This window comes from Alexandromys fortis, unplaced genomic scaffold (genome assembly GCF_014885135.2).
Source record: "Alexandromys fortis isolate MF-2015 unplaced genomic scaffold, M_Fortis_MF-2015_v1.1 scaffold_78, whole genome shotgun sequence".
Lineage (NCBI taxonomy): Eukaryota > Metazoa > Chordata > Mammalia > Rodentia > Cricetidae > Alexandromys > Alexandromys fortis.
This window is the reverse complement of record NW_026067977.1, coordinates 3,217,354-3,238,344: the sequence shown is the minus strand read 5'-3', so window position 1 is coordinate 3,238,344 and position 20,991 is coordinate 3,217,354. Positions and strand designations below refer to the sequence as shown.

At 49.7% G+C, this 20,991-nt stretch overlaps 1 protein-coding gene across 2 annotated transcripts in view; it reads left to right on the top strand.

The window, feature by feature from the left end:
- Positions 1 to 20,991, top strand: part of Vangl1 (VANGL planar cell polarity protein 1) — a 52,167-nt gene that overhangs the window by 23,350 nt on the left and 7,826 nt on the right. For both annotated transcript variants that reach the window (XM_050157544.1, XM_050157545.1), the window contains exons 5-7: positions 15,843 to 15,976; positions 17,260 to 17,392; positions 18,584 to 18,818. In XM_050157544.1, coding sequence (XP_050013501.1) covers positions 15,843 to 15,976; positions 17,260 to 17,392; positions 18,584 to 18,818 — 502 coding nt within the window. The remainder of the gene's footprint in view (positions 1 to 15,842; positions 15,977 to 17,259; positions 17,393 to 18,583; positions 18,819 to 20,991) is intronic.

Here is a 20,991-nt window from a genome sequence, read left to right as displayed (position 1 = left end):
TGAATGAGAATGAGCCCCATAAATGTCCATATATTCGAATGCTTGGTCCTCAGTTGGTAAATCTGTTCGGGAAGGATTAGGAGGTGTGGCCTTGTTAGAGGAGGTGTGTCACTGAGAGTGGGTGGCTTGGGGGTTTCAAAACCCAAGGCATTTCCAAACATCTGTCTCTTCTCTCTGCCACTGCCTGAGGGAGATGTGAGCTCTGAGCTGCATGCTCCCTGCTATGATGATCATGGACTCTCACCCTCTGGGACTGTGAACCCCCAAATTGAATGCTTTCTTTTATACATTTCCTTGGTCGTGGTGTCTCTTCACAGTCATAGGAAAATAACTAAGTCACCTACCTTGGATATCTGGCTTTAAAGTTTCACTGGCCTGAGCAGTAAATGCTGATGCATGTCACATGGCAAGCAGCCAGGACCAGTGAAGACACTTTGGTGGCTGCCAGACTGGCTTTGTCATTGTTTTGGCTACCCACAGAGGTGGCCCTGCCCCAGTTTGGAGTCAGATCCCACTGTCCAATCAATGTCACGTTGGCGTGTGCTCACATCCTCCATGTCTCTGGCTCAGCTCATACTGCCTGAGGACTAACTGGTTTAGTGTTCAAGGCTGCAGCCACCATGGATTGATTCTCAGAGGAGTTTCTGTTTGGATGAGTGAGCTGTGCAGCGTACGTTGGTGTTTCAAATCCTCCAAGGGTGCGAATAAAGCTCCGGATGCAAATAAATCACTAGGGCACTGGAACCTTAGAGAGCTTTCTTCTCTTTGTACTCGAGAGGGACCCCCATGATTATTCCTTACAGAACCCAAGCCCAGAGTTTCCTGCAGCTCCCAGGCACTTGGAAAGAGGCAAACATATGGCTTTTAAGTGGGCAGTTGCTGTGCCGGGCCTGAAGATAGGGGACTGGGGCACAGGAGACCAGGGGGTTTCCGACAGGGCAGCTACAAAGCCTGTTGGGAAACAGTCTGGCTCTGAGGCTAGTTTTTCTGAAGTCAACACGGTGCGGAGAAACCTGTGGTCCTGGAGCCGGAGAACAGCATTTGGGAGTGTGGCAGCTGTAGGCTGTGAGTGAGACCAGATACAGCTTTGCGTCTCGGCTTTCCTTCTGAGTACTGTAATTCCCGCTTGCACAGGGAAGGGTGAACTCTTCCTCACCGTAGGCCGGTCCAAGCTGCTGAGACAAATGGCCCCTCCTGGGTTCCCACCCTGCTCTGAGACAGGTTGACCCCAACTGCACGTGGGACCTGGGTACTTATGGAAGGGGTCAACCCAACAGCCTCTAGAAAGTAGGAAAAACAAAAAGCTCAGAAACTGAGAAACAGCTTAGCTTAACTGCTTAGCTATGTGGGTAAAGGGCAGAACTGGTGGGAGAAGCCAGACTGCTCTGTGGCTCCTGGCTTGCTGCTAATAAACAGTCCAGGAAAACTGCACGTTTCTGACAGGCTTGGAGGGGAGCATTTGAGTGGGATCTCTTCCCTACAGCTCCTCCCTCCCCCTCCTTTATCAGGGCTTTTTTGTCCCTTATGTGGTGATTCCGAATTCTGAGGTGGAAGGAGAGGTGTCCCATCTCTCTTTTTGATAGAACCTGGTCAGGGCTAGGCGTCCTGTGACTACCAGGCTCAGAGAGCTGAAGCAGGGTTGGCCCCTCCCCCTGGCATGGTGCTGGCCTTATCGCCTGTGCCTGCTGATCCATGGGCTAAATCCAGTCCAAACCCAGCAGTGGCTGGAACAATCACTGGGCCAGAAATATAACTTCTGAGCCCTTTTGTGAATTTTCAAGACAGGAGGGAAGTGGGGAGCAGGATGGACAAAGCAGGCTCCATACGTCAGAATAGCAGGTCTTCGCCAGACCCAATCAGAACCCCAGGCCCTTCCGTTTTCCCTTTATGCTAAGCCTTTGCTGCGCCGGCCGAGTGACCTATTGTGCTTCCTTGCGGAGCGATGGGGAGCTCTTTCTTCCCTGTTCAAAGGTGGTTTTCCTGAATGGGCTGAGCTATTTTTGAGAGTGTTCTAAAGAATGCCTCCTCCTCAGGTTCATAAAGGAAACGGTCTTGTTAGCGCTGGTAAAAGGCCCCAGCTGTGGCTTCCCTCGTGGGCAGGGATCGTTTGGGGTTTATTTGAAAACCTTCCGAAATGGGAGCGATCATTGTTGCGGGATGTGAAGTTCCAGAAATAGATGTAAGATGTGAACTAACCTTTAACTAATGCCTCAGGAGCTACTAGGGCTTTTCATGCTTGCTTAATTTACCTCACCTCTGGGGGTCAGAGCGGGTGGGATGCTGGCACACAGCTTTTCCCACTGAGGGCAGGTTAAGGGACCTGTTTGCAGTCACTGGCAGGCAGCACGGCCTATGTTCTCTGTGGCACCTGACGTGGGTGTGGAGGTCTGTGTCAGCTGCTCATACACATTCCACTGGTCACTTCTTTGGCCCAATCCTCACAGTGATTTGATAAATTTTCTTTAACTTTATTAGAAATGTATTTTTTAAAAGCTGACTTATGAGGGGAGTAACACAGAAGAATATGGGAGACGGGTTTTAAAATGACCGTTACTAACTTCAATATTTTCTGTGTCTTGAAATCTTTAAAGCAAAACTCCGTAAATATTGGAGCAGACACTGATGTAGTTGACAGCAAGTAGCTACCTAGCTGTCTGTCTGCCATCAGATGCCTTCTCAGCTTCGAATGCAAAACTCAGTTTTTAGGACAGTCCTGTGGGGGAGGCACTGTCTTCTTCACCTGTAGATGAGGAAATGGAGGCATGGAGGCGTTTGCCATTGTGAGAGACAACATTTGAGCCCCGATGGTGTGGTTTCAGAATGGCCTTAGCCACTCCTGGTACTGGCCCTAGACGGAGGTTTTGTGCTCACGTGCATGGTCCTGCTGTAAGAGCACATGAGGGACTTGCAAGCACCCTGTGTGGGCTTAGTGTACGCCTGGCAGGTGTTAGCTGATGCCGTGGGTACTGCTGTATTTGTCCGGCTCTTTGGAGCACAGTGGACAAGACACAGATGTCAGGCTGGCTTTTTTCTCTGGTCCCTTGGCTCCACCAGTCCTTTAATTCACCAGTTGACAAAGGCTGGGCCTTGGGGCTGCCACAGTGTGTTTGAGGCTCTGGTTGGACCCCTTTTTTACCTTCTCTACTTTACCTGCTTCAAGGATGCCTTTGCCCCGGTGCTGTGTAATACCTATCATAAAGCAACCATCATTTTATTTCTAACAGTTCTGCATCATGGGATGGGCTCAGCTGGGTGGTTCTCCCGTAGATCTTGCCTGGGTCCCTGTGCAATTACGCACACATATGAGCCAGCATGGCTGTGCCTTGCTTTCTTTCTGCATATCCTGAGACACTCTCCATCCCCTCATGGACTCTTTATTGCTTCTGCGTCAGTATCTAGATATCCATGGCAGCTCAAGGATTCAAAAGATATCCAAATAGTTCTCAGGCACTGAGCCCGGCATCACTTCTGATGTGTTTTTCCTTGGTGAAAGCAAGCCCACATATAAAGAGTTTGTGTTGGCCCGGTTTGAGCATGTTGTCAGTCATGGTGGGGTAGTCATGGCTACAGGAGCTTGAGGTGAGTGCTCCCATAGTGTCTACAGTCAGGAGGCAGAGAGAGATGGATTCTGGTGCTCTGCTCACTTTCTTCTTCTTCAGCCCAGGACACCTGCCCTTGGTGAACCCAATCTACTTCCTCTCTCATAACCCTGCTCAGAGGCTAACGGTCTAAATAATCTCTTCCAGGCTTATCTCCTAGGATCTCCTGGATCCTGTCAACACCTACCACCCCAGGCTCCTCGTTCCCAGTCTGCTAGACTTTATTTTGCATATAGCTCTGATATTAATTTCTCTATCTTAAAGGACTAGAAGTAGGTTACCAGTGGGGACAAAGTGCTTCTTTGGGGTGCTGCACAAATATGAATACCTTGTTGATAAGCATTGTCAGGAAGAGAGAAAAGGAACGCACGGATGTCCATGCAACTCCCGGCAAGCACCCTGTAGCTTTTAACTGTCTTTTTCAGTGCTTCATTCAGTAAGACTATGAGTACCTTATATATTGCCAGTGAACATGAACCTCTTCGTCACAGGGCTGGTACCTAACCAGAGAACCTTCTATGCTTTATAAGAAGTGGTTCTGGAATCGCTTTCTAAATCATAGGAATATATGAGTATATACAGCTGTTGGATGGCTTTGTTGAAAAGGTGGTTGGTTTTATGTTCCTTCTTCCACACATACAGTGACGCCCTTGCCCCTAATGTGAAGATGGGCTCTAGTGAAATAACTGCCTCATTTGAAGTCATAAGCTAAGAATCTAATTAGGATTAACGTCCTTATGTACAGGGATACCAGAACACCCGATTCTATTTCCACGTGCACACAAACACAAGCCATGTGAGACAATGTAGACAGCCAGCTGAAAGCCAGGATAGGAGCTCTCTCAGGAACCGAATCGACTGAAACCTTGATGTTGGCTTCCAGGCCTCAAAACTGTGAGAAAAAGATTTATGTCGTGCAATTTACCTGGGTTCATCCATGTTACCATAGGCAAGGCTAAGATGGGATTATTATCAGAACTGGCAATTTTGACACTAAAACGCAGGAATCTGTGGGGTCAGTAAGCACATTTTGTCCTTCGTGAAACAGGGTTGGTCTTGTCCTCTGGATTGCTCTTCCACTCTCTTCCAGGCTTGAGTAGGGGGCTTTGCTTTCCCTGCAAATTCTATGCTTTCTAGCTAAAACAAGAAAGGGAGGGTCAGGCACCCTGGGAAGGCTTGTGTCCCTAACTCTGACTCCAGTAGTAAACAAGCAGCCCTTCAGGCTGTGGGTCAGGCTCAGTTGTGAAGCTGACACCCGCCTCCCCTCCTACACTAGGGCCCAGCACCAATGGTCTTGAAAGGCTGGTGAGGACCCAGAGCCATCAGCCCTGACACCAGGAGTGTTTTTAAATGCTTACTGCAGTCCTTGACTGATGTTATTACTACCGTGGTTTCATATAGAAATGAGTGTTTTCACTTGTAACTACTTTCCAATAACAATATTTCACCAGTCCCCATGCCCACTCCCTTAGAAAAGCAACAGCTAAAAATGAATGCAAGCTGAAGACTAGAGGGTCCGGGGTCCATGTAGGCTGCGCCGCAGGAGAACTTGGAGGCAGGCTCAGAGCTGCCGTTTGTGGTTTGGTGCTGTGGTGCCTCTTAAAAGTGGCTGTAATGGGAGTGTAAGTTTCTGGACACTGTGGCGCTCTGTTTATACAGCTGCTTTCTGGCAGCCACCACAGCTGGGGTGGCTTGCTGTGCATGGCATCTGCCCACAGCCTCATGCCGAGGCGAGAGGACTCACCTCTCATAGGGCACAGTGCCCATGGAAGGGAAGCTGGTTTCCACTCCCTTGTTGGGGTGGTGGGAGGGGGGCAGGGGCTGTGGCAGTTGAGTATGCCTTCCTAAGGGCTGTGCTTATATACGCCTTCCTAGGACCCATCCTGGTGTGGAAGGCCTTCGTGGGGACCATGCTTGTATGGAGGCCAACCAGTATTTTTGTAAGATCTATGATAGATCCATGAGCTGCCTTCTTGGGATCCATGCTGGCATAGACAGGCTACTTGGGGGGCCATCTGGAGTAGACAGCCTACTTGGGGGCCACGCTGGTGTAGACAGACTACTTGGGGGCCATGCTGGCGTAGACAGGCTACTTGGGGGGCCATCTGGAGTAGACAGACTACTTGGGGGCCACGTTGGTGTAGACAGACTACTTGGGGGCCATGCTGGCGTAGACAGGCTACTTGGGGGGGGCATCTGGAGTAGACAGCCTACTTGGGGGCCACGCTGGTGTAGACAACCTCGTTGGGACTCATGCTGGCGTAGAGAACCTTCCCCAGAACAGTGTGAGTATAGGCAACCTTCCTGGGGAACCATGCTGGCTTCCTGAACAGGACGCCTCCCCTTTCCCTCAAGGGCTCCTGTGGGTTGGTCCCACACTCCAGCTCTCACCCATAAATACAGGTGTGATTGTGCTTGTCGGGGCACCTCCGAGAAGGGAAGTGGTGCCTGGCGCCTCTGCCCTCTGACTCATTGGATGGCACTCAGCTCCGTTCCAGGTATACCTTGGCCTTGTCTTGCAGTCACAGGTTCCATTGGGTAGCTGTTAACTGTTGGAGCCCAGACTTACGATCTGTGCTCCCATAGTCTTCCTAAAGCTAGGGGTGCTGATCGAGGAAGGTGGGACGGGAAGGCCAGCAGAGCCTCTCAGCTGTGTCTGCAGGCCTTCCTAGTCTCTGTCAGTGGCTGTTTTCAGACACGCTAGGCAGGCCCTGGTCTCTGATCCTGGGGTCTCTGGTGTTTTGTCTTTGTGTGATTCACACAGTAATGTGTCAAGTTAAGAAAAGCCAGTTTCCAGATCGGGACTCTGGCCCAGACGGGACTGACAAACAGGTGACAGTGTGATGGGGTTCTTTTGGTTTTTTGAGACAAGGTTTTTCTGTGTAGCGTTGGTGCCTATCCCGGAACTAGTTCCCATAAACCAGGCTGGCCTCGAACTCACAGAAATCTACCTGCCTCTGCCTCCTGAGTGCTGGGATTAAAGACGTGCACCACCACCACCGCCCCGGCATGGTGGGGGTTCTATGCTATAGCCTGAGGCAGCACTACAGCCCTCTGGGGAATTAGTAGCAGGGCCACGGGGCTTTCGTCTATTGGAACAGGTCTCCTGGGTACCAAATGCGAGAGGGTACCAGTGTCCCTTGCTCTGGCTGTGACGCGCATCAGAGGCTCAGAAGGAAAATGTCTATCAATGCCCTCCCCACACTCAGAGCCCTACATAGATTCATGCATGATGACCAGGGAGGGTGCACGCCCGTGGCAGCTTCGTGTCGTTTCTTTCCCGAGATCAGAACAAGCAGGTCTCTTTCACGCGCCCCTCCCAGTGTGTGCATGCTTTGTGTGTGGCTCCACTAGCGGTACAAAAGTGGCTGTCTTTCAGAGTTTTGCTTTCATTATAAACTAACATGGCGACAGTAAAAGCGTGGGGAAGTGCTCAAGGTGTCCTCTACCCTGCACTTTGGAGGCCATGCCGTGGTGACTCAGTTCTATTGGTTCTGTCTTGGCAGTCTAGTCTCGGTACCCCAGGCTTCTCATTGGCTTGCCCTTCCTTCACTAAGGACAAGGATTAGCTGTGAGTCTTGCCCCGCTCTGGTAGTCAGTGTGGAGGCCAGCAACACTTTGCAGCTGGTGATTATTGATTCAAAGCTTCCACCTGCTTGCACTAGCAGACTTGGATCACCTGTGGATCCAGGCAGCGAAGGACTGGGACTTTCTGCAGCCTCACCAGCCAACCGAGGCCACTGATCTGCTTCCCCCTTCAGGATGGGTAGTGTGTCTGCCTGGTGGTTAAAGATCGCAGGCAGCCTGGGTCCCAGACATGTGCCACAAGATGCCTTGTCCCAGCAAGCTCACTCTATCTCCTGGATAATAAACAGAAGCCAGTTCCAGTTGTTGCCCCTTCTGGTCTCTTGAGTTTCAAGGTGCCTGCTGCCTGTTATTTGGGAGGGACTTGATCTCAAGCTAGCTTCGCAAATACAGACGTCTTAATTAAACGGCAGAGGGTCTGGAAATGTAAACACTATTTGTGCCTGGCCGGGGCAGCAGCGGCACTCCAGGGCTAATTCTATTTGCTTCTCCGGGACTCACACAAATAGGGCTGCAAGCTGGCCCCAGCTGTGTCTTGCTAGAGCTCTGGGCTAGTGAGCTGCATGCATGCAGACTGATTTGGCTCTCATATATGTTTGCTGGGGAGAACTGGCCCTTGGCTGAATGGTGGTGTGGGCAGGGGGTGGGGGGCACTGACGGTTCTGTTCGTTACTTGTCTGGTTGTTGCTGTCAGATACCTAACAAAAGCAAGCCACAGAAGAAAGGCTTTGTTTGGGCTCAGGATACAGCCCATAGTGGTGGAGTCATGGCAGCAGGATCCTTAGGTGGCTGGTCATATTGCATCTGCTCCTTTGTGTGTGGCTCTTCCCAGCTCCCTTAACCTAACCTAGATCCTTTCTCACAGCTTTGTCTCCAAAGTGATGCTCAGGTCCTTCCAAGCTTGCTGTCAGTATTAAGCACAGACGTCTTACCCTGTCTGGGAGTTTTTGACAGACAGCAGAATCAACTTGAGCTTGAGATCCTGCGGTTTTTGTGTTGTTGTAAGAAGACCTGAGTGTGAGCCCTTAAATGTAGCCCCTGGAGCAGCCATACCTTAAAGGGTAGGTGACAGGGGATGCTGTCGACGTTTCTGTTGGTAGTCTTGGTGTCAGTGCTCTCTTCGTTGTCCAAGTGCCTCAGTTTCCCTTCGTGCTTGTGCAGAACTTCAGCTACCAGCTAGCTCACTCCCCTCTTACCCTTGACTAGCTTCCCTTCTTTCCTGATTCATCTTCTTACTAGCTTCCTAGGGCTGCAGATCTCCCTTTGGTATCTCAGACACCTGTGGTCTCCATCTTGGCAGGGCCTCGCTCCTTCTGAAGGCTTTAAGGTGACCCCTTCCTCAGCTGTTCCTGCATCTGGTGCAGTGTGCTGACCGTCCTGGCTCTCCCTGACTTGAGGTGCATGACTTCCACTTCCTCCTCCCTAGATCTTGTCAGGCACACCAGGTTGAGTGACCTTGACACCTGCAAATATGCCATCTCCAGATCAGGTCACACTCCGAGGGTCCAGACAGATGCAGATTTCAGGAAACCGTCTGAGAAACTACATTGGGTTTCTCAGAGCCATCCAGTGGTGCACACTGACCCTGCAGCTCCTACTGCAGATCTTTCTGCTCATACTGTTTCCTCCACTTGGAGTTTTTGGAGTCCAGTGTCCTCAAAGTGGGACCAGCATTCACCTGTTATGACTTAGTTTGGGCAGTTAGTTAGCTTTGCCTGGTGTGTGGACCTCAGCTAGAACTCCACCCCCTTCCTCTCCATATGTGTTTGCTTCCACTCGCGCGAGCCTTTCACGTGTACTCTGTTTGGGTGCTTGCCACCACCTATTGGAAGAATGAAAGTCCTTTTCAAAGTCTGGTTTGTCAGAGGACACGGGCCCAGCTCGCAGCCACACTGGCCCAGGGCAGGCTCCACTACAGTGAATAAGTATGTGGTAGAGAGACAGGAGAGAAGCAGCCTTGTGCACTGGGAAGAGAGGAGGAGCTGGAGACTCGACTGTGGTGAGGAACGGCCTGATGCTAGAGGCCTGCACTGCTGTCTGAAGTCATGGTGATGTCTGGGGCCATGCCGCTGCCAAGAGCCGCATCTGGCTCTGTGGCCCTACTGCACCCAGTGTACCTGGCCAATGTTACCAACAAAGACCATACAGATTTCCTGTCTGGGCTTCAGTCTGAGTAAACGTTGATGACCAAGTGCCATGCTGAGCTGGCCCCACCTCTCACCAGCCACTGCACAGTGGTGCCAACAATGTTGTGGGGACAGGAGAATTGATCCTGTCTCTCTCCTGGGCAGTTCAGGAGAGTTGGCAGGCTGACCAACTCACCTACCACTCAGGCCCAGATTCAGGGCTTTGAGTTGGCCTGCCCCAACGTCTACCCCATGCTAGAGCACCTGATGGGAATGGTCCTGCAGAACCAAAGCTGCAGGACCTCCATGACTCAGGGTAACAGCAGGATAGCCGAGAGGAGTATCGGTTAGGGGCCAGTATTGACAGTATACCAGAAGCCAGAGGCCTTGAGCCAAACCAATGACCCATTGCAATGAACATTTGCAAGTAAAGCCATTTGGGCAAAAGGATATGCAGTGTGACACACTGACACACCACAGCTTTCACAGTGAGATATTTTTGTTGTATTTATTTTTGTTTTATTTTGTGGGGAACTTTCAAGTGAAGTGTGGAAGTGGATATGGAAGGACTGGGAAACGAGCAGGATTGAGGGGCATGATGTGAAATTCCCAAAGAATCAATTAAAAAAAAAGCATGCAAAACAAAGTCTGGCTTGGAGCTTAGTGACTGGAACATCACAGGTTTTCAGGGTTTGCAATGGCCGGGATGGATATGGGGCAGCTGGTTATTCATCCCTTTCTGGACGTCAGCGTAGTTGACTCGAAGGATGAGCACATGCCCTAAATGGACATCCTTCCAGATTTTACTATGATGAGAAAGCTGTTTAGTGCTCGTCTGTCAGTCAACACACACCCAGGTAATCGGAACAGTGGTCAGGCGCTGATGGGGGGGCAGTTGCGTGTAAGGAAGATGTTCACATTTTCTCCTCGTGGAGAAAGCTGTTTTATTGAGCTAGAAGGGTCCAGTTAATATTGGAGAAGGCTAAGACTTAAGAGGGCCTTACCTGTGTCATGCTGTCTCCCCTTGGTCTGAGAGGAGTTGAGGATGTGAGGGACTTAGCCTAGGTACTTCCTAAAGACCAGTTTTCATTAGCCATTTCAGTCATGTGTACTAGTTTGGTTGCAGAAGGCACAGTCAAGCCAGGGGAGAGCAAAGGAACAGTAAATAAGGGACCGCGTGTGGAGGTATACATGTATGTACGTATGTATGCATGTATGACCTCATATATGTGCGTGAGTGCATGCTTCTCTAGACTTCAATCCTTCTCTTTCTGTAACCTAGGGGTTGGTTTAAAAAGAGATGGTTTATGGCCACAGTTGTTCCTCCAAGTATGAGATGTTCTCCGCCATCAGAGGGACATGTCCCCAGGGAAAGCAACGAGGACAATAGCAGAAGTTAGAGATTAGTTCAGCACTGTGGGAGAATGATCTTCTTTTCAGAGGTTGGTTTTGTCTGGGGTGTTATCAAGGGAGTTGTTATATAGATTGGCAAATATAAGCCAGATGAATTCTGATTTCTTTAATTCTTGAATCTCTAGCAGAATGGCGAGTTTACTTCCATTTCTAGAATTCTAAGAGTATGTTGGTCAGTTTTCTATTGTTGAGGCAAAATACCTGAAATGGTTAGTTTTTGAGGAGGAATGCCTTATTTGGGCTCATTTGTTTGTTTGTTTTGTCTTTGCTCACTTGGCCCCAGGCCGAGCTTTGGGGTGGGGAACATATAGTCCAGCCAGCTGCTCAACCCATGGCAGCCAGGAAGCAAAAAGAGAGACAGGACCAATCAGCGATCCCAGTGTCCCTTTCAAGAGCACACCCCTAGTGACCTAACTTCCTTCTGTAATTTTCTACCTCCAGGGTTTCATCCTCACAGTTCCCCAATCTGGCAACTGAGCCCTGAGGATATAGTCTTTGAGGGGAACATGGAAGACACAAAGCCTAACGAGTCATTCAGTATAAATGGATTTTGAGCCATGCTTCTATGCCCAGGAGTGGCATGAACCAATCAACCCTATTCCCTATTGTAAGATGATTATACCCATTTTCAATAATATGATACTATTTTGTATAAGGCTTTATGGTTTATAAACACATTCACAGGCATGATTTCAGTTCATCTCAACGGCTTTATAAGGTAGTTGTTTTTATCTCTTTATCACAAGCCAAGAGGAAACCGTCTAGAAAGTAACAGAAAGACAAGATCAGATCTGGAATCTCTACTTTCTGCTTCGGAGGCCAGTGTTTTCTCCACCCGTGAGTCATGGATGCCTCCCAATAAGTAGATCGTACTGTCAAGAGGCTGCGAGTTGTCAAAGGATGCTGGAACCTTGTGTGCTTGTGGTTCCTCTCCCCAGGGAAAGCTTTTCAGAGGGCTCCACGTTGGCTCATTCTAAAGGCAGCCCTCCTGGGTGGGAGAGATTGGTATGGGTGCAGATCAGCCTCCCCAGCACACACATGGATAGAGAAACTCATGGCAGTATAATTTATGAGGCATGTGCCTTAGACCAGACCGTTTAAATTATATTATCTTATTAAATCTTACCAAGCCTAAACTAAACAGACAAGTCAACGTGGAAAGGCAGAAAGCAAAATCCCCAAGCTCCAATATTTTTCCTGCCCTAAATGTCAGTCAGAGTGAACTTGCAGAGACTGAATTCAGCATTTGCCCGCCAGCCTTGAAGCTCGGAAGGCGGCTCTCCCTGAAGCCAGCCTTCGCCAGCACCTCAGGGTCTCTTGCTGGAATTTCTAACTTCGCCAGCCTGCCCAATTCATTTCATTCACCCTCCAGTGACGCACTTCATATCAGCCAGCTTTTGGAGCCCACGTCGCATGGCATAGCCAGGTATTTTGGGTTATTAGTCCCATCCTACTCAAGAAAAAACAAATGAATGAAATGAATAATTTAAGATGACATGATCTCCCTCTTTCTCTCCAGAGGCGGGAGTTGTCTGGGGTATTATCAATAGAATTGTTTCATGGATTGGGATATTGGACTAGATGAATTATGATTTGTTTGATTATTGAACTTTGGGGAGAACAAGGAGATTGCTTTCATTCCTACAATTCTGGGAATATGGTAGAGTTGTGCCCACAGCCTGTGTCCTAGATTTCCTGCTTAAAGATGGCTTGGCCATCTCATTGCCTTTTGTCTCTGACAGCGTGATGCCAAGCTCCTCACCAGTCTCATTTCCCTTGCCCCTCTCACTCCCCAGAGATGATCTTGTCTAGGAATCAGGGTTCCTTGAAGGATTTGATTTCCTGCATCTCTCATTCCCCCTTTGCCTTGAATGGTTTTAGGAAATACTTCTTGGCCAGTCCTAAACCTATGGGAATCCTAAGGTTTCATAAATGAACAAGTTGAGCCAACAAGTGTTATGTGTGGAAGAAATAAAGGAGGCCTCCCTTGCCTGTGAGGGAGTTCTGCAAGGAGTTGTTAAAGAGCCAGAGCTTGCATTGCCTAACTCCGTGTAGCATGACAACGGTCTGTGTAGCGCTGGGATTACTCTGAATCTAGGGACAGGCCATGGGGTCTAAAGAATGTGAATGACTGCCTGAAAGAGGCCAGGCCTGCTCTGGCCCTGTGTGGTATCATAGTTGGAGGATACAGAGAAACAGAGGCAAGGATGGTATCAGAATACTGACACTGGCAGAAAGAATGGATGCACTACATATCCTGGTCTTGCAGGGCTATGACTTATGCCAGCTTCTAAGCCTCTGAAATGACTTTGATAGCCAACAACAAGGGAGAACGTAGAAAATGACATCAGCCGTAAGTTCTGAGTATTTCGATTGTTACCGTAGCCTGAAGCAGAGCAGGAAGACAGGCGGCCTCTAGCTGCTGATTGGACCCAAGTCTTCGGCTGTTATGTATGAAGAAGCACAGCTAAGCCGTGAACACAGAGAATCACCATCCCAGGTCTCGACAAAACTTCAGGCCTGTCTCACCATGGTTTACTCTGTAAAAAGATGAAACACAGTAACGTTGGCGTTTAACCCAAACGGTGACAACCCCCTTTAAAGTTGGGGACACTGGTCAGGTATTGTCTTGGTTCTGTGGGAATTCTCACTCCCTCGTATTGTTAGATGCCAGACAAACGGTTCTCTGTAGGCGAGAGTGTGCACAGCTCTTGGAGGAGTTTAGAAACTTGGCGAGAGTGTAAGTCAGCTCCTGAACTAGCTTGTCAGTCTGGGCAGCTGGCCAGGACCTTGCCTGGCTCTGAGTCACCCTGCTGCCTCTGTGAGATGACGGGGTGGGGAAGGAGTGGGATGCCTGCTCTTCTCTTCTGTGATTCTTAGGAGATGTGCTCCTCTGGCCTTGGGAGGACTGAGCCCCTGTGGGAAGCACCAGGTCTCTGTCCCGGAACTCCAGCTGCCTAGGGATTTGCCCCAACATTGGCAGCCAGGGGCCTTGCCTCAGCCTGTCCTAGCCATGCTGGAAGGTGACAGGGTAGGTGCTCTGCTCGAGCGAGACAAGGACAAAAGCCACTTCTAAAGATGGCATGTGTGGGGCGAAGGCATTGAGCAGCAGTACCATTTCCTCAGCGCATGAGCCCATGGCATTCTCTGGGCCCCTGCTTGTAGCCAGGATGAAAATCAAAACCCAGCAGCCACCACAAGAAGCTTTGAAGATGGCCCTGGGAAGAACTTCTGACACTGCCTTTAAATTCTTCACTTTTTTTTTTAAAAAGGATTTATTTATTTACTTATTGATAACACGTTTGTACCTTCAGAGTTTATGTGCCCCACATGCAGGCAGGAGTCCACAGACACCAGAAGAGTATTGGATCCCCTGAAATGTCAGTTACAGGTGCTTTAAACTGCCATATAGGTGCTGAGGGCTGAGGCTGGGGCCTCTATGAAAACAGCCAGTGCTTGATAGCTAAGCCATCTCTCAATCCCTCCATGCAAGTTCTTAACTTTGGATTATGGAAGAATTTTCTGTTATAATCCAGGCACCTAGAGATGCTCTTCTGCTGGTATAGAAGCACGGGATGGATTAGTTTGAACTGGTGTATCTGTATATAACTGAGACTTATGTTCATGCTTAGGGCGTTATCTTGCCTTAGGCCCAGAGGTTCTGGGAAATTAGTGTGGGCAGAGGCAGAAGAGCAGCAAGCGGCAGTGTTCAAGGAAGCACGCGTGTAATGGAGGAGAATATACCTTTGAGTTCCCTGCGGGTGAAGGAACCCTTGCCCCACACTGGAGAAAGCCACAGAGGAGAGCAGGGCAGAGATGGAAGCCACATTGAACAGAGCTCAGAAATACATGATAATCTGTGCTGAATCCCTGCCAACCAAGGGCCATCCCTTGGGGAAGTTACTTTTGCATCCCACACTGTCTTAGTGCCTGTTCGGCCAGTGCAGTCCAGAAGACAACTCTCTAACTGAGCCTCATCCCGGCCTGGGTTCAGCTCTTAAAGCAGAGTTCCAAAGGGAGTGGCGGTGGCACACAAGAGCTTCAGCTGGTTAGTTAAGGGTTGCATGGTCAGAATGAAGTGAAGGTCTCTGATCCACTGTCAGAGCACTGGGATGCCACGTGGTCGTCCAGGAATCCAAGGCTGTCCCTGTCCTGGGGTTCTGGCTATTGTAAATAATCCTCATAAGCCTGTCATCTTAGAGTGTTGGGAAGAAGATGCAAGAGGGCAAGATAAAACAGAGCCGTGGTGTTTAGCACACTGGGGTTGGTGAATGCCTTCAGATGCCGCAGGCGTCAGAACACATAGCATAGGGTGAAAAGCCAGCATCTAGGTTGTTGGTCTGCAGCTGGTCCTAGTTGGACTACAGGGCATGCCATGCCATTGTGTGGCTCATGGGTTTCTGTACCTTTGTTTTCTTGCCTGGAGTGATCTTGAGCATCAGATGAGATTGGCTAGATGTAGGCCCTTCCTGCATCACTTCTGGGTGATCTCTCTGAAACAGCTCCCAGCATGCACCTTTAGTCCTGGGTGTGGGTCTTATCTCCAGGCTCAAAAATGGCAGTTTGGAGCTATCATCCACTGGATGACCAAGATGGCAAGGGCAGGGGCTCCCAGGATCTTATATGATCAGACGGTCTTATCTGAAGCCTCATTTCAAGCCGACTCTGCCTCATATGGAGGCCGTCACTGTAATCTGTGTGTGAAACCTAGGATTAGTGAGGGCCTCAGAAACTGTGACCTTTCTTTTGTTCACGAGCCCTGTGACCACCTTCACACCTCCTACCTTTGGGTGGGTGGGAGGCTTCTCAGTTTTCTTTTTTTCCTTTGTAAACTAAGGACAAGCAGGAAAAGTTCTGTATACGCTAACCCTAGGTCTCAGTTTCAAGGTTGTAACTTTCTTCCCTTCCAACCACTGGCTGGATGGGATACAGGGAATGACGGAGCCCAGGACAGGGAAGGGAGCCACTTAACAGTGGACCGTGTGAGGAGTGTAGCCAGCAGATTCCGTGGGAGGTTACCCTGCCTTGCAGTTACCGACCTGACACGGAGGACTTCTCATTGTAGACCAGTCTGGTATTCCGTGACAACCCTGTGTTAATTTTTACCCTCCCTTCACAGCATCCAGAGAGCAGCCTTGGTGGTTCTGGAGAATTACTACAAGGACTTCACCATCTACAACCCCAACCTTCTAACGGCATCCAAATTCCGAGCCGCTAAGCACATGGCTGGCCTGAAAGTCTACAATGTAGATGGTATGTGCTTGAAACTGTGCGTGCGGTGCGAAGGCCACAGTTAGGCGCCTTCGTCACCTAAACATTTGCCTCTTCTGGGGCTCCGCGCTTGCCTTCCCCACTTCAGAACAGTTTCTGTTTTATTTTACTGGTAGGCAAACATGTTTTCCAGGGGAATGTCAGTTCACGGTCTACATACATGGCAAGTTCATCCATTTGGGGATTTTGTGAAAGTGTAGTTGTGTTTCCTGCCTCCTGCTGGGAGCATCTTCGATTGGAAGCCCCCGGGAAAGGGCTACTTTTCCAAATCGGAGCAGCTCACCCAAAGACCGGATTGCTCCTCCAAAGCCGTGAGGCCGAGACATGTCAGTAGTTCAGGCACCTGGGAGCTCCTCTCGGGCTTCTCAGTCCTGGCTAGGAGCAGGAGTTGAATGGTGACGAGAAGCTGGAGCCAGACTTGAGGAGTCGGAGCCCAGCTTCATTCAGGGTGTCAAGTGCTTAAGTGTGAGAAACTGGACTCCCTCCCTCCGTGTCATTTCTCGCTGGGTACCTGGGATAAGAACAGGGCTTGGCCGACTCCAGAAGAGAATCACATCGTCAGCCAGTCAGCTGATTTACATACATAGCAGCTTTGGTGATGGCAATCTCTCGCACACTCTCTCTCTATATATAAAGTATAAGTTTCATCCCATGGAAAAACTTAGTGAGACCAAATCCTCAGTAGCAGGTCACCCAGAAGAAACTGAGGTCCTGCCACATCTCTCCTATAGCGCTCACAGTGGCATTCACAGATGGGGCATTTTGTGGTCGCTAGTCGCTGGTGTCTGGGGTGGGGACTGTAAGGGCTGCTCCGCAGCTTAGCGTGTTTTCCTGTGTGTGGTCACTGTACGTGTCCTTTGACTCTCTTTTTTCTCTGTCTGTCCTTGTTCTCCCATCCTGCTCTTTCTCTCTCACTGTCCGCTGCATGTGATGTCCCAGCTGCCCTTATGGCCAAACTGAAACTTTGTGTCGCAGATGGTAAGTGACTTCATCTTCGGCACGCTCTGGCGGGTGTTGTTCTTGGCCGACGTTCTCAGTGCTGAGCCTCCTGCAGCCTCTTCAGAGTTCCTTTTCCATTTCCCCATCAGGCTGGGGTCAGATTTCTCGGCTGCTGTGACTATGGCGTACGGTGCCCAGGGAAGTTACTTTTAGCATCCCTGTGCCCTCCATAGGGGGCGGGTGGGAGAGTACCCTGGTACTGTTTTTCTGTTCCATTTCCTGGCCTTTGATGTTAAAGCTATCCCGCCATTCTCCTTTCGTCCAAGGGCCCAGCAACAATGCCTCTGGTCAGTCCCGAGCCATGATTGCTGCAGCTGCCCGGCGCAGGGACTCCAGCCACAATGAGCTGTATTATGAGGAGGCCGAACACGAGCGGCGGGTGAAGAAGCGGAGAGCAAGGTTTGTGACCCTCACACTCCTGGTCCCTCTGGTGGAGTAGTTTATTTTCACCTCCACGATTAATTTTCTATTTGCAAACATGACCTGCGTGCCTGCCGACAGTCCACTGTTACTCTCGTGTTTCTCAGATTTTGTGTAGGGGTAATCACCACCAGCCAGACATACCTCTAATGCCCGTCACAGGTTCTGGGCCCGCTACACCGTCTGTGGGTCCAGGATTAGGCTTGGGAATTTGCAGCTAGCGCAGATTCCCAGGGGCTTTTCTGCCGCTGCCCTTAGAGGGTGCCAGCCCCACCCACACTGTTTCCCCTGTTAATTGAAAGTGACAGAGGTGACTTCCCTTATGCCTGCTGCTCCATTCTTCCTTTTCCTGAGCTGCTGGGGTGGGAGGGAGGGTGGAGCAAGGGGGCCCAAGCTCTGGTTTCTTTTCTGTTTTTGTAGCCCAGGCAGGCTTTGAACTCTCTGTGTATCTGAGGATAACATTGAACTTATTTTTAAAACCTTTTTTAAAGCACTTATCTATTTGTGTGTCTGTATGTGAGTGTGTGTGTATGTGTGGTGTGTGTACCCGTGTGTCCATGTACTTGTACATGTATGCCACAGTACACATGTGGATATCAGGACAACTTTGGGGATTGGTTCTTCCCTTCCACCGTGAGTTCAGCAAAGGCCTTTACCCTGAGCCATCTTGTCAGTCTGACTTCTCACCCTGCCTTCACCTCCTGACTGCTGACTTATGGGAATGCCTAACCACGTGAGGTGTTGTGGTACTGGGCAAACACTCCACCAGCAGACTCTCCCCAGCTCTGGTTCTTCATCAGCTGCTCCTGTATCCCCATTTCCTCTTCCCAGATGGAGTTTGAGCAGAAGCCTTCCTGTCTCACCTTTTATTGGAAAAATTAAAGTGCAGGTTAAAGTGCATTTTCTGAGCTCATTATTGGCAGAATTGAGAAGCCCCAGGGACCACCACCTTCACCCCTACCTGCACCCTGTCCCTCCAACTTTGTTTTTACTGTTAGTTTTCTTTCTCCTGGTCTCTTCCCATCCCCTGGAGGACAGCTAGGGATGCACAGTGTGACAGAATCTTGGAGAAGTTGGTGGTAGGCACAAGAGGCCCTTTGGGTCTTAGGGGACTGTCCCCAAACCCTGCAGTGGGCTCGGCCTTGACGACTGTGCCTCATCTCCTCCCAGATTGGTAGTGGCAGTAGAGGAAGCCTTCATCCACATCCAGCGTCTGCAGGCTGAGGAGCAGCAGAAGTCTCCTGGAGAGGTGATGGACCCCAGGGAGGCAGCTCAGGCTATCTTCCCCTCCATGGCCAGGGCGCTGCAGAAGTACCTGCGTACCACACGGCAGCAACACTACCACAGCATGGAGAGCATCCTGCAGCATCTGGCCTTCTGCATCACCAATAGCATGACCCCCAAGGTGCGCTGCCGGGGTTGGTGGGTGGGCAGTCACCTGACGTCCTGTGTCCCCTCTGTTGCCGCCACGCTACTTTGTTTGTTTATATGCACTTGTGTGTTTCCATGTGAGCATCTCTCGCATGTGTTTGGATGCCTCAGAAAAAAGCCTGAAGACAAAGTTAGGACTCCTGGAGATAGAGTTGCAGGTGACTGAGTCTCCTGATGGTGCTGGGAACCAAACTGGGGTCTTCTGGAAGAGAAGGAAGATCTCTTATAAACTGCTGCGCCATCTCTCCAACCCTTCCACCTCATCTTTGACACAGGGTCTCTCATTGAACATAGAACTCAGTGATCCTACTGGACTGGCTGATCAATGAGCCCTTGGGCCCCTCCTCTCTCTGCCTCCCCAACAGTGGGTTACAAGCATAAACTGCCACGGCTGGCTTTTTGTGGCAGTGCTGAGGATCTGAATCCAGGTCCTCATGTTTGCACAGCAGACACTTTGCTCACTGAGCTGCCTCACAGCACAGTACAATTGTTTTGTTTAAATGTACGTTTCTAAGGCCTCTCGATTCTATTATAGAGAAAACAATATTTCATTTTTTACCAGTACAGTGTAGTGACTAGGGTGGACCCTAGAGTTAAACTGATCCATTTTAACCTGGGTCTTCCAACAACTGGCTGGCTGTATTGCCTCATGCAAACAGCTTCTAGTGCTGTGCCTCAGTTTCTTAACTTATAAACTGAGGGTGTTCCTAACACTTCATGTTCATTCCTGTCATATGCTTAACACCATACCTGTTGTTTCATAAAGCCTAACTTAGTAACTATCGATTTTTGGTAGGGTGCCACCAATTTGGATGCTGTAGAATTTGTTTTACTGAACAGGTTTTTTTTTTTTGAAACACAATTAATAAAATCTTAGAGATATTGGGGTTCAACTTGAAGACCAGAGAAGCATCGCAGCCAGTCACTGACTCTTACCTTGACCTCAGTCCAAAAATGCCGATCCTGCCTGCAGGAAACCTCAGAATGAGACTGAGAGCTGTCTCCTCTCATTTTATAATCCTCTCTAGCTCTAGGATTAAGGGCGTGCACCACTACCACCTTGTTTCTATGGCAAGGTAGTGTGGCTACTGGGATTAAAGGTGTGTGCCATTGCTGCCTGGTCTGTAAGACTGACCAGTGTGGCTGACTTACTTTTCTGATCTTCTGGCAAACTTTATTAAAATACAAATGAAATGCCACTGTACTTTTGGATAAAGACATTAAAACACCTTTAGGGATGGATATTACATTGAGCATCAATGTGATTTAGTAGAGAACTGTGGCCAAAAGACAAAGGGTGGGTGCAGTGGGTTTGTGGTGAGTTCAGGTCCTCGCCACTCGGTTTGTAGCTGTCCATAAGTGTTTTCTATACCCCCCCTATACCCCCCCATATAAAATAGGGATATCTGCTCGACAAGGTCACTGTGTAAGAAATGATAATAAATAAGGCTGCATAGCATGTAAATCCTATGGAACCATGAATGACGTTGGCATTGGTGCATAGATAATATTTAGTAGGTCTTGTCCTAAGGACGTTACTCTTACATGTCCCACAGGTCTCAGTGCTACAGACTTGGAAAAGCCGTGCAGAAATCTCCAGAGAGAAACTGTAGCGCTTTCCATTTCTTTCACTCAGTAGTCTCTCACCCAGGAAACTGATCCAACACAGTCAGGTCCATAGTCAGTTTCCTGTATCCATGGGCTCCTCACGTGTGGTGTCAGCCGGTCATGGATGGAAACATGCATCCCTGCACTGAGTACATGCACACGCGCTCCTGTCACTCTGAGCACGCGCACACACTCTCCTGTCACTCTGAGCACGTGCACACATGCTCCTGTCACTCTGAGCACATATACACACTCTCCTGTCACACCGAGCATGTGCACACATTCTCCTGTCAATCTGAGCACATGCACACACTCCTGTCACACTGAGCACGTGCACACATGCTCTTGTCACTCTGAGCACGTGCACACATTCTCCTGTCACACTGAACACCTGCACACACTCTCCCGTGACACTGAGCACGTGCACACACTCTCCCATCACACTGAGCATGTGCACACACTCCTGTCACACTGAGCACGTGCACACATGCTCCCATCACACTGAGCACGTGCACACACTCTCCCATCACCCTGAGCAC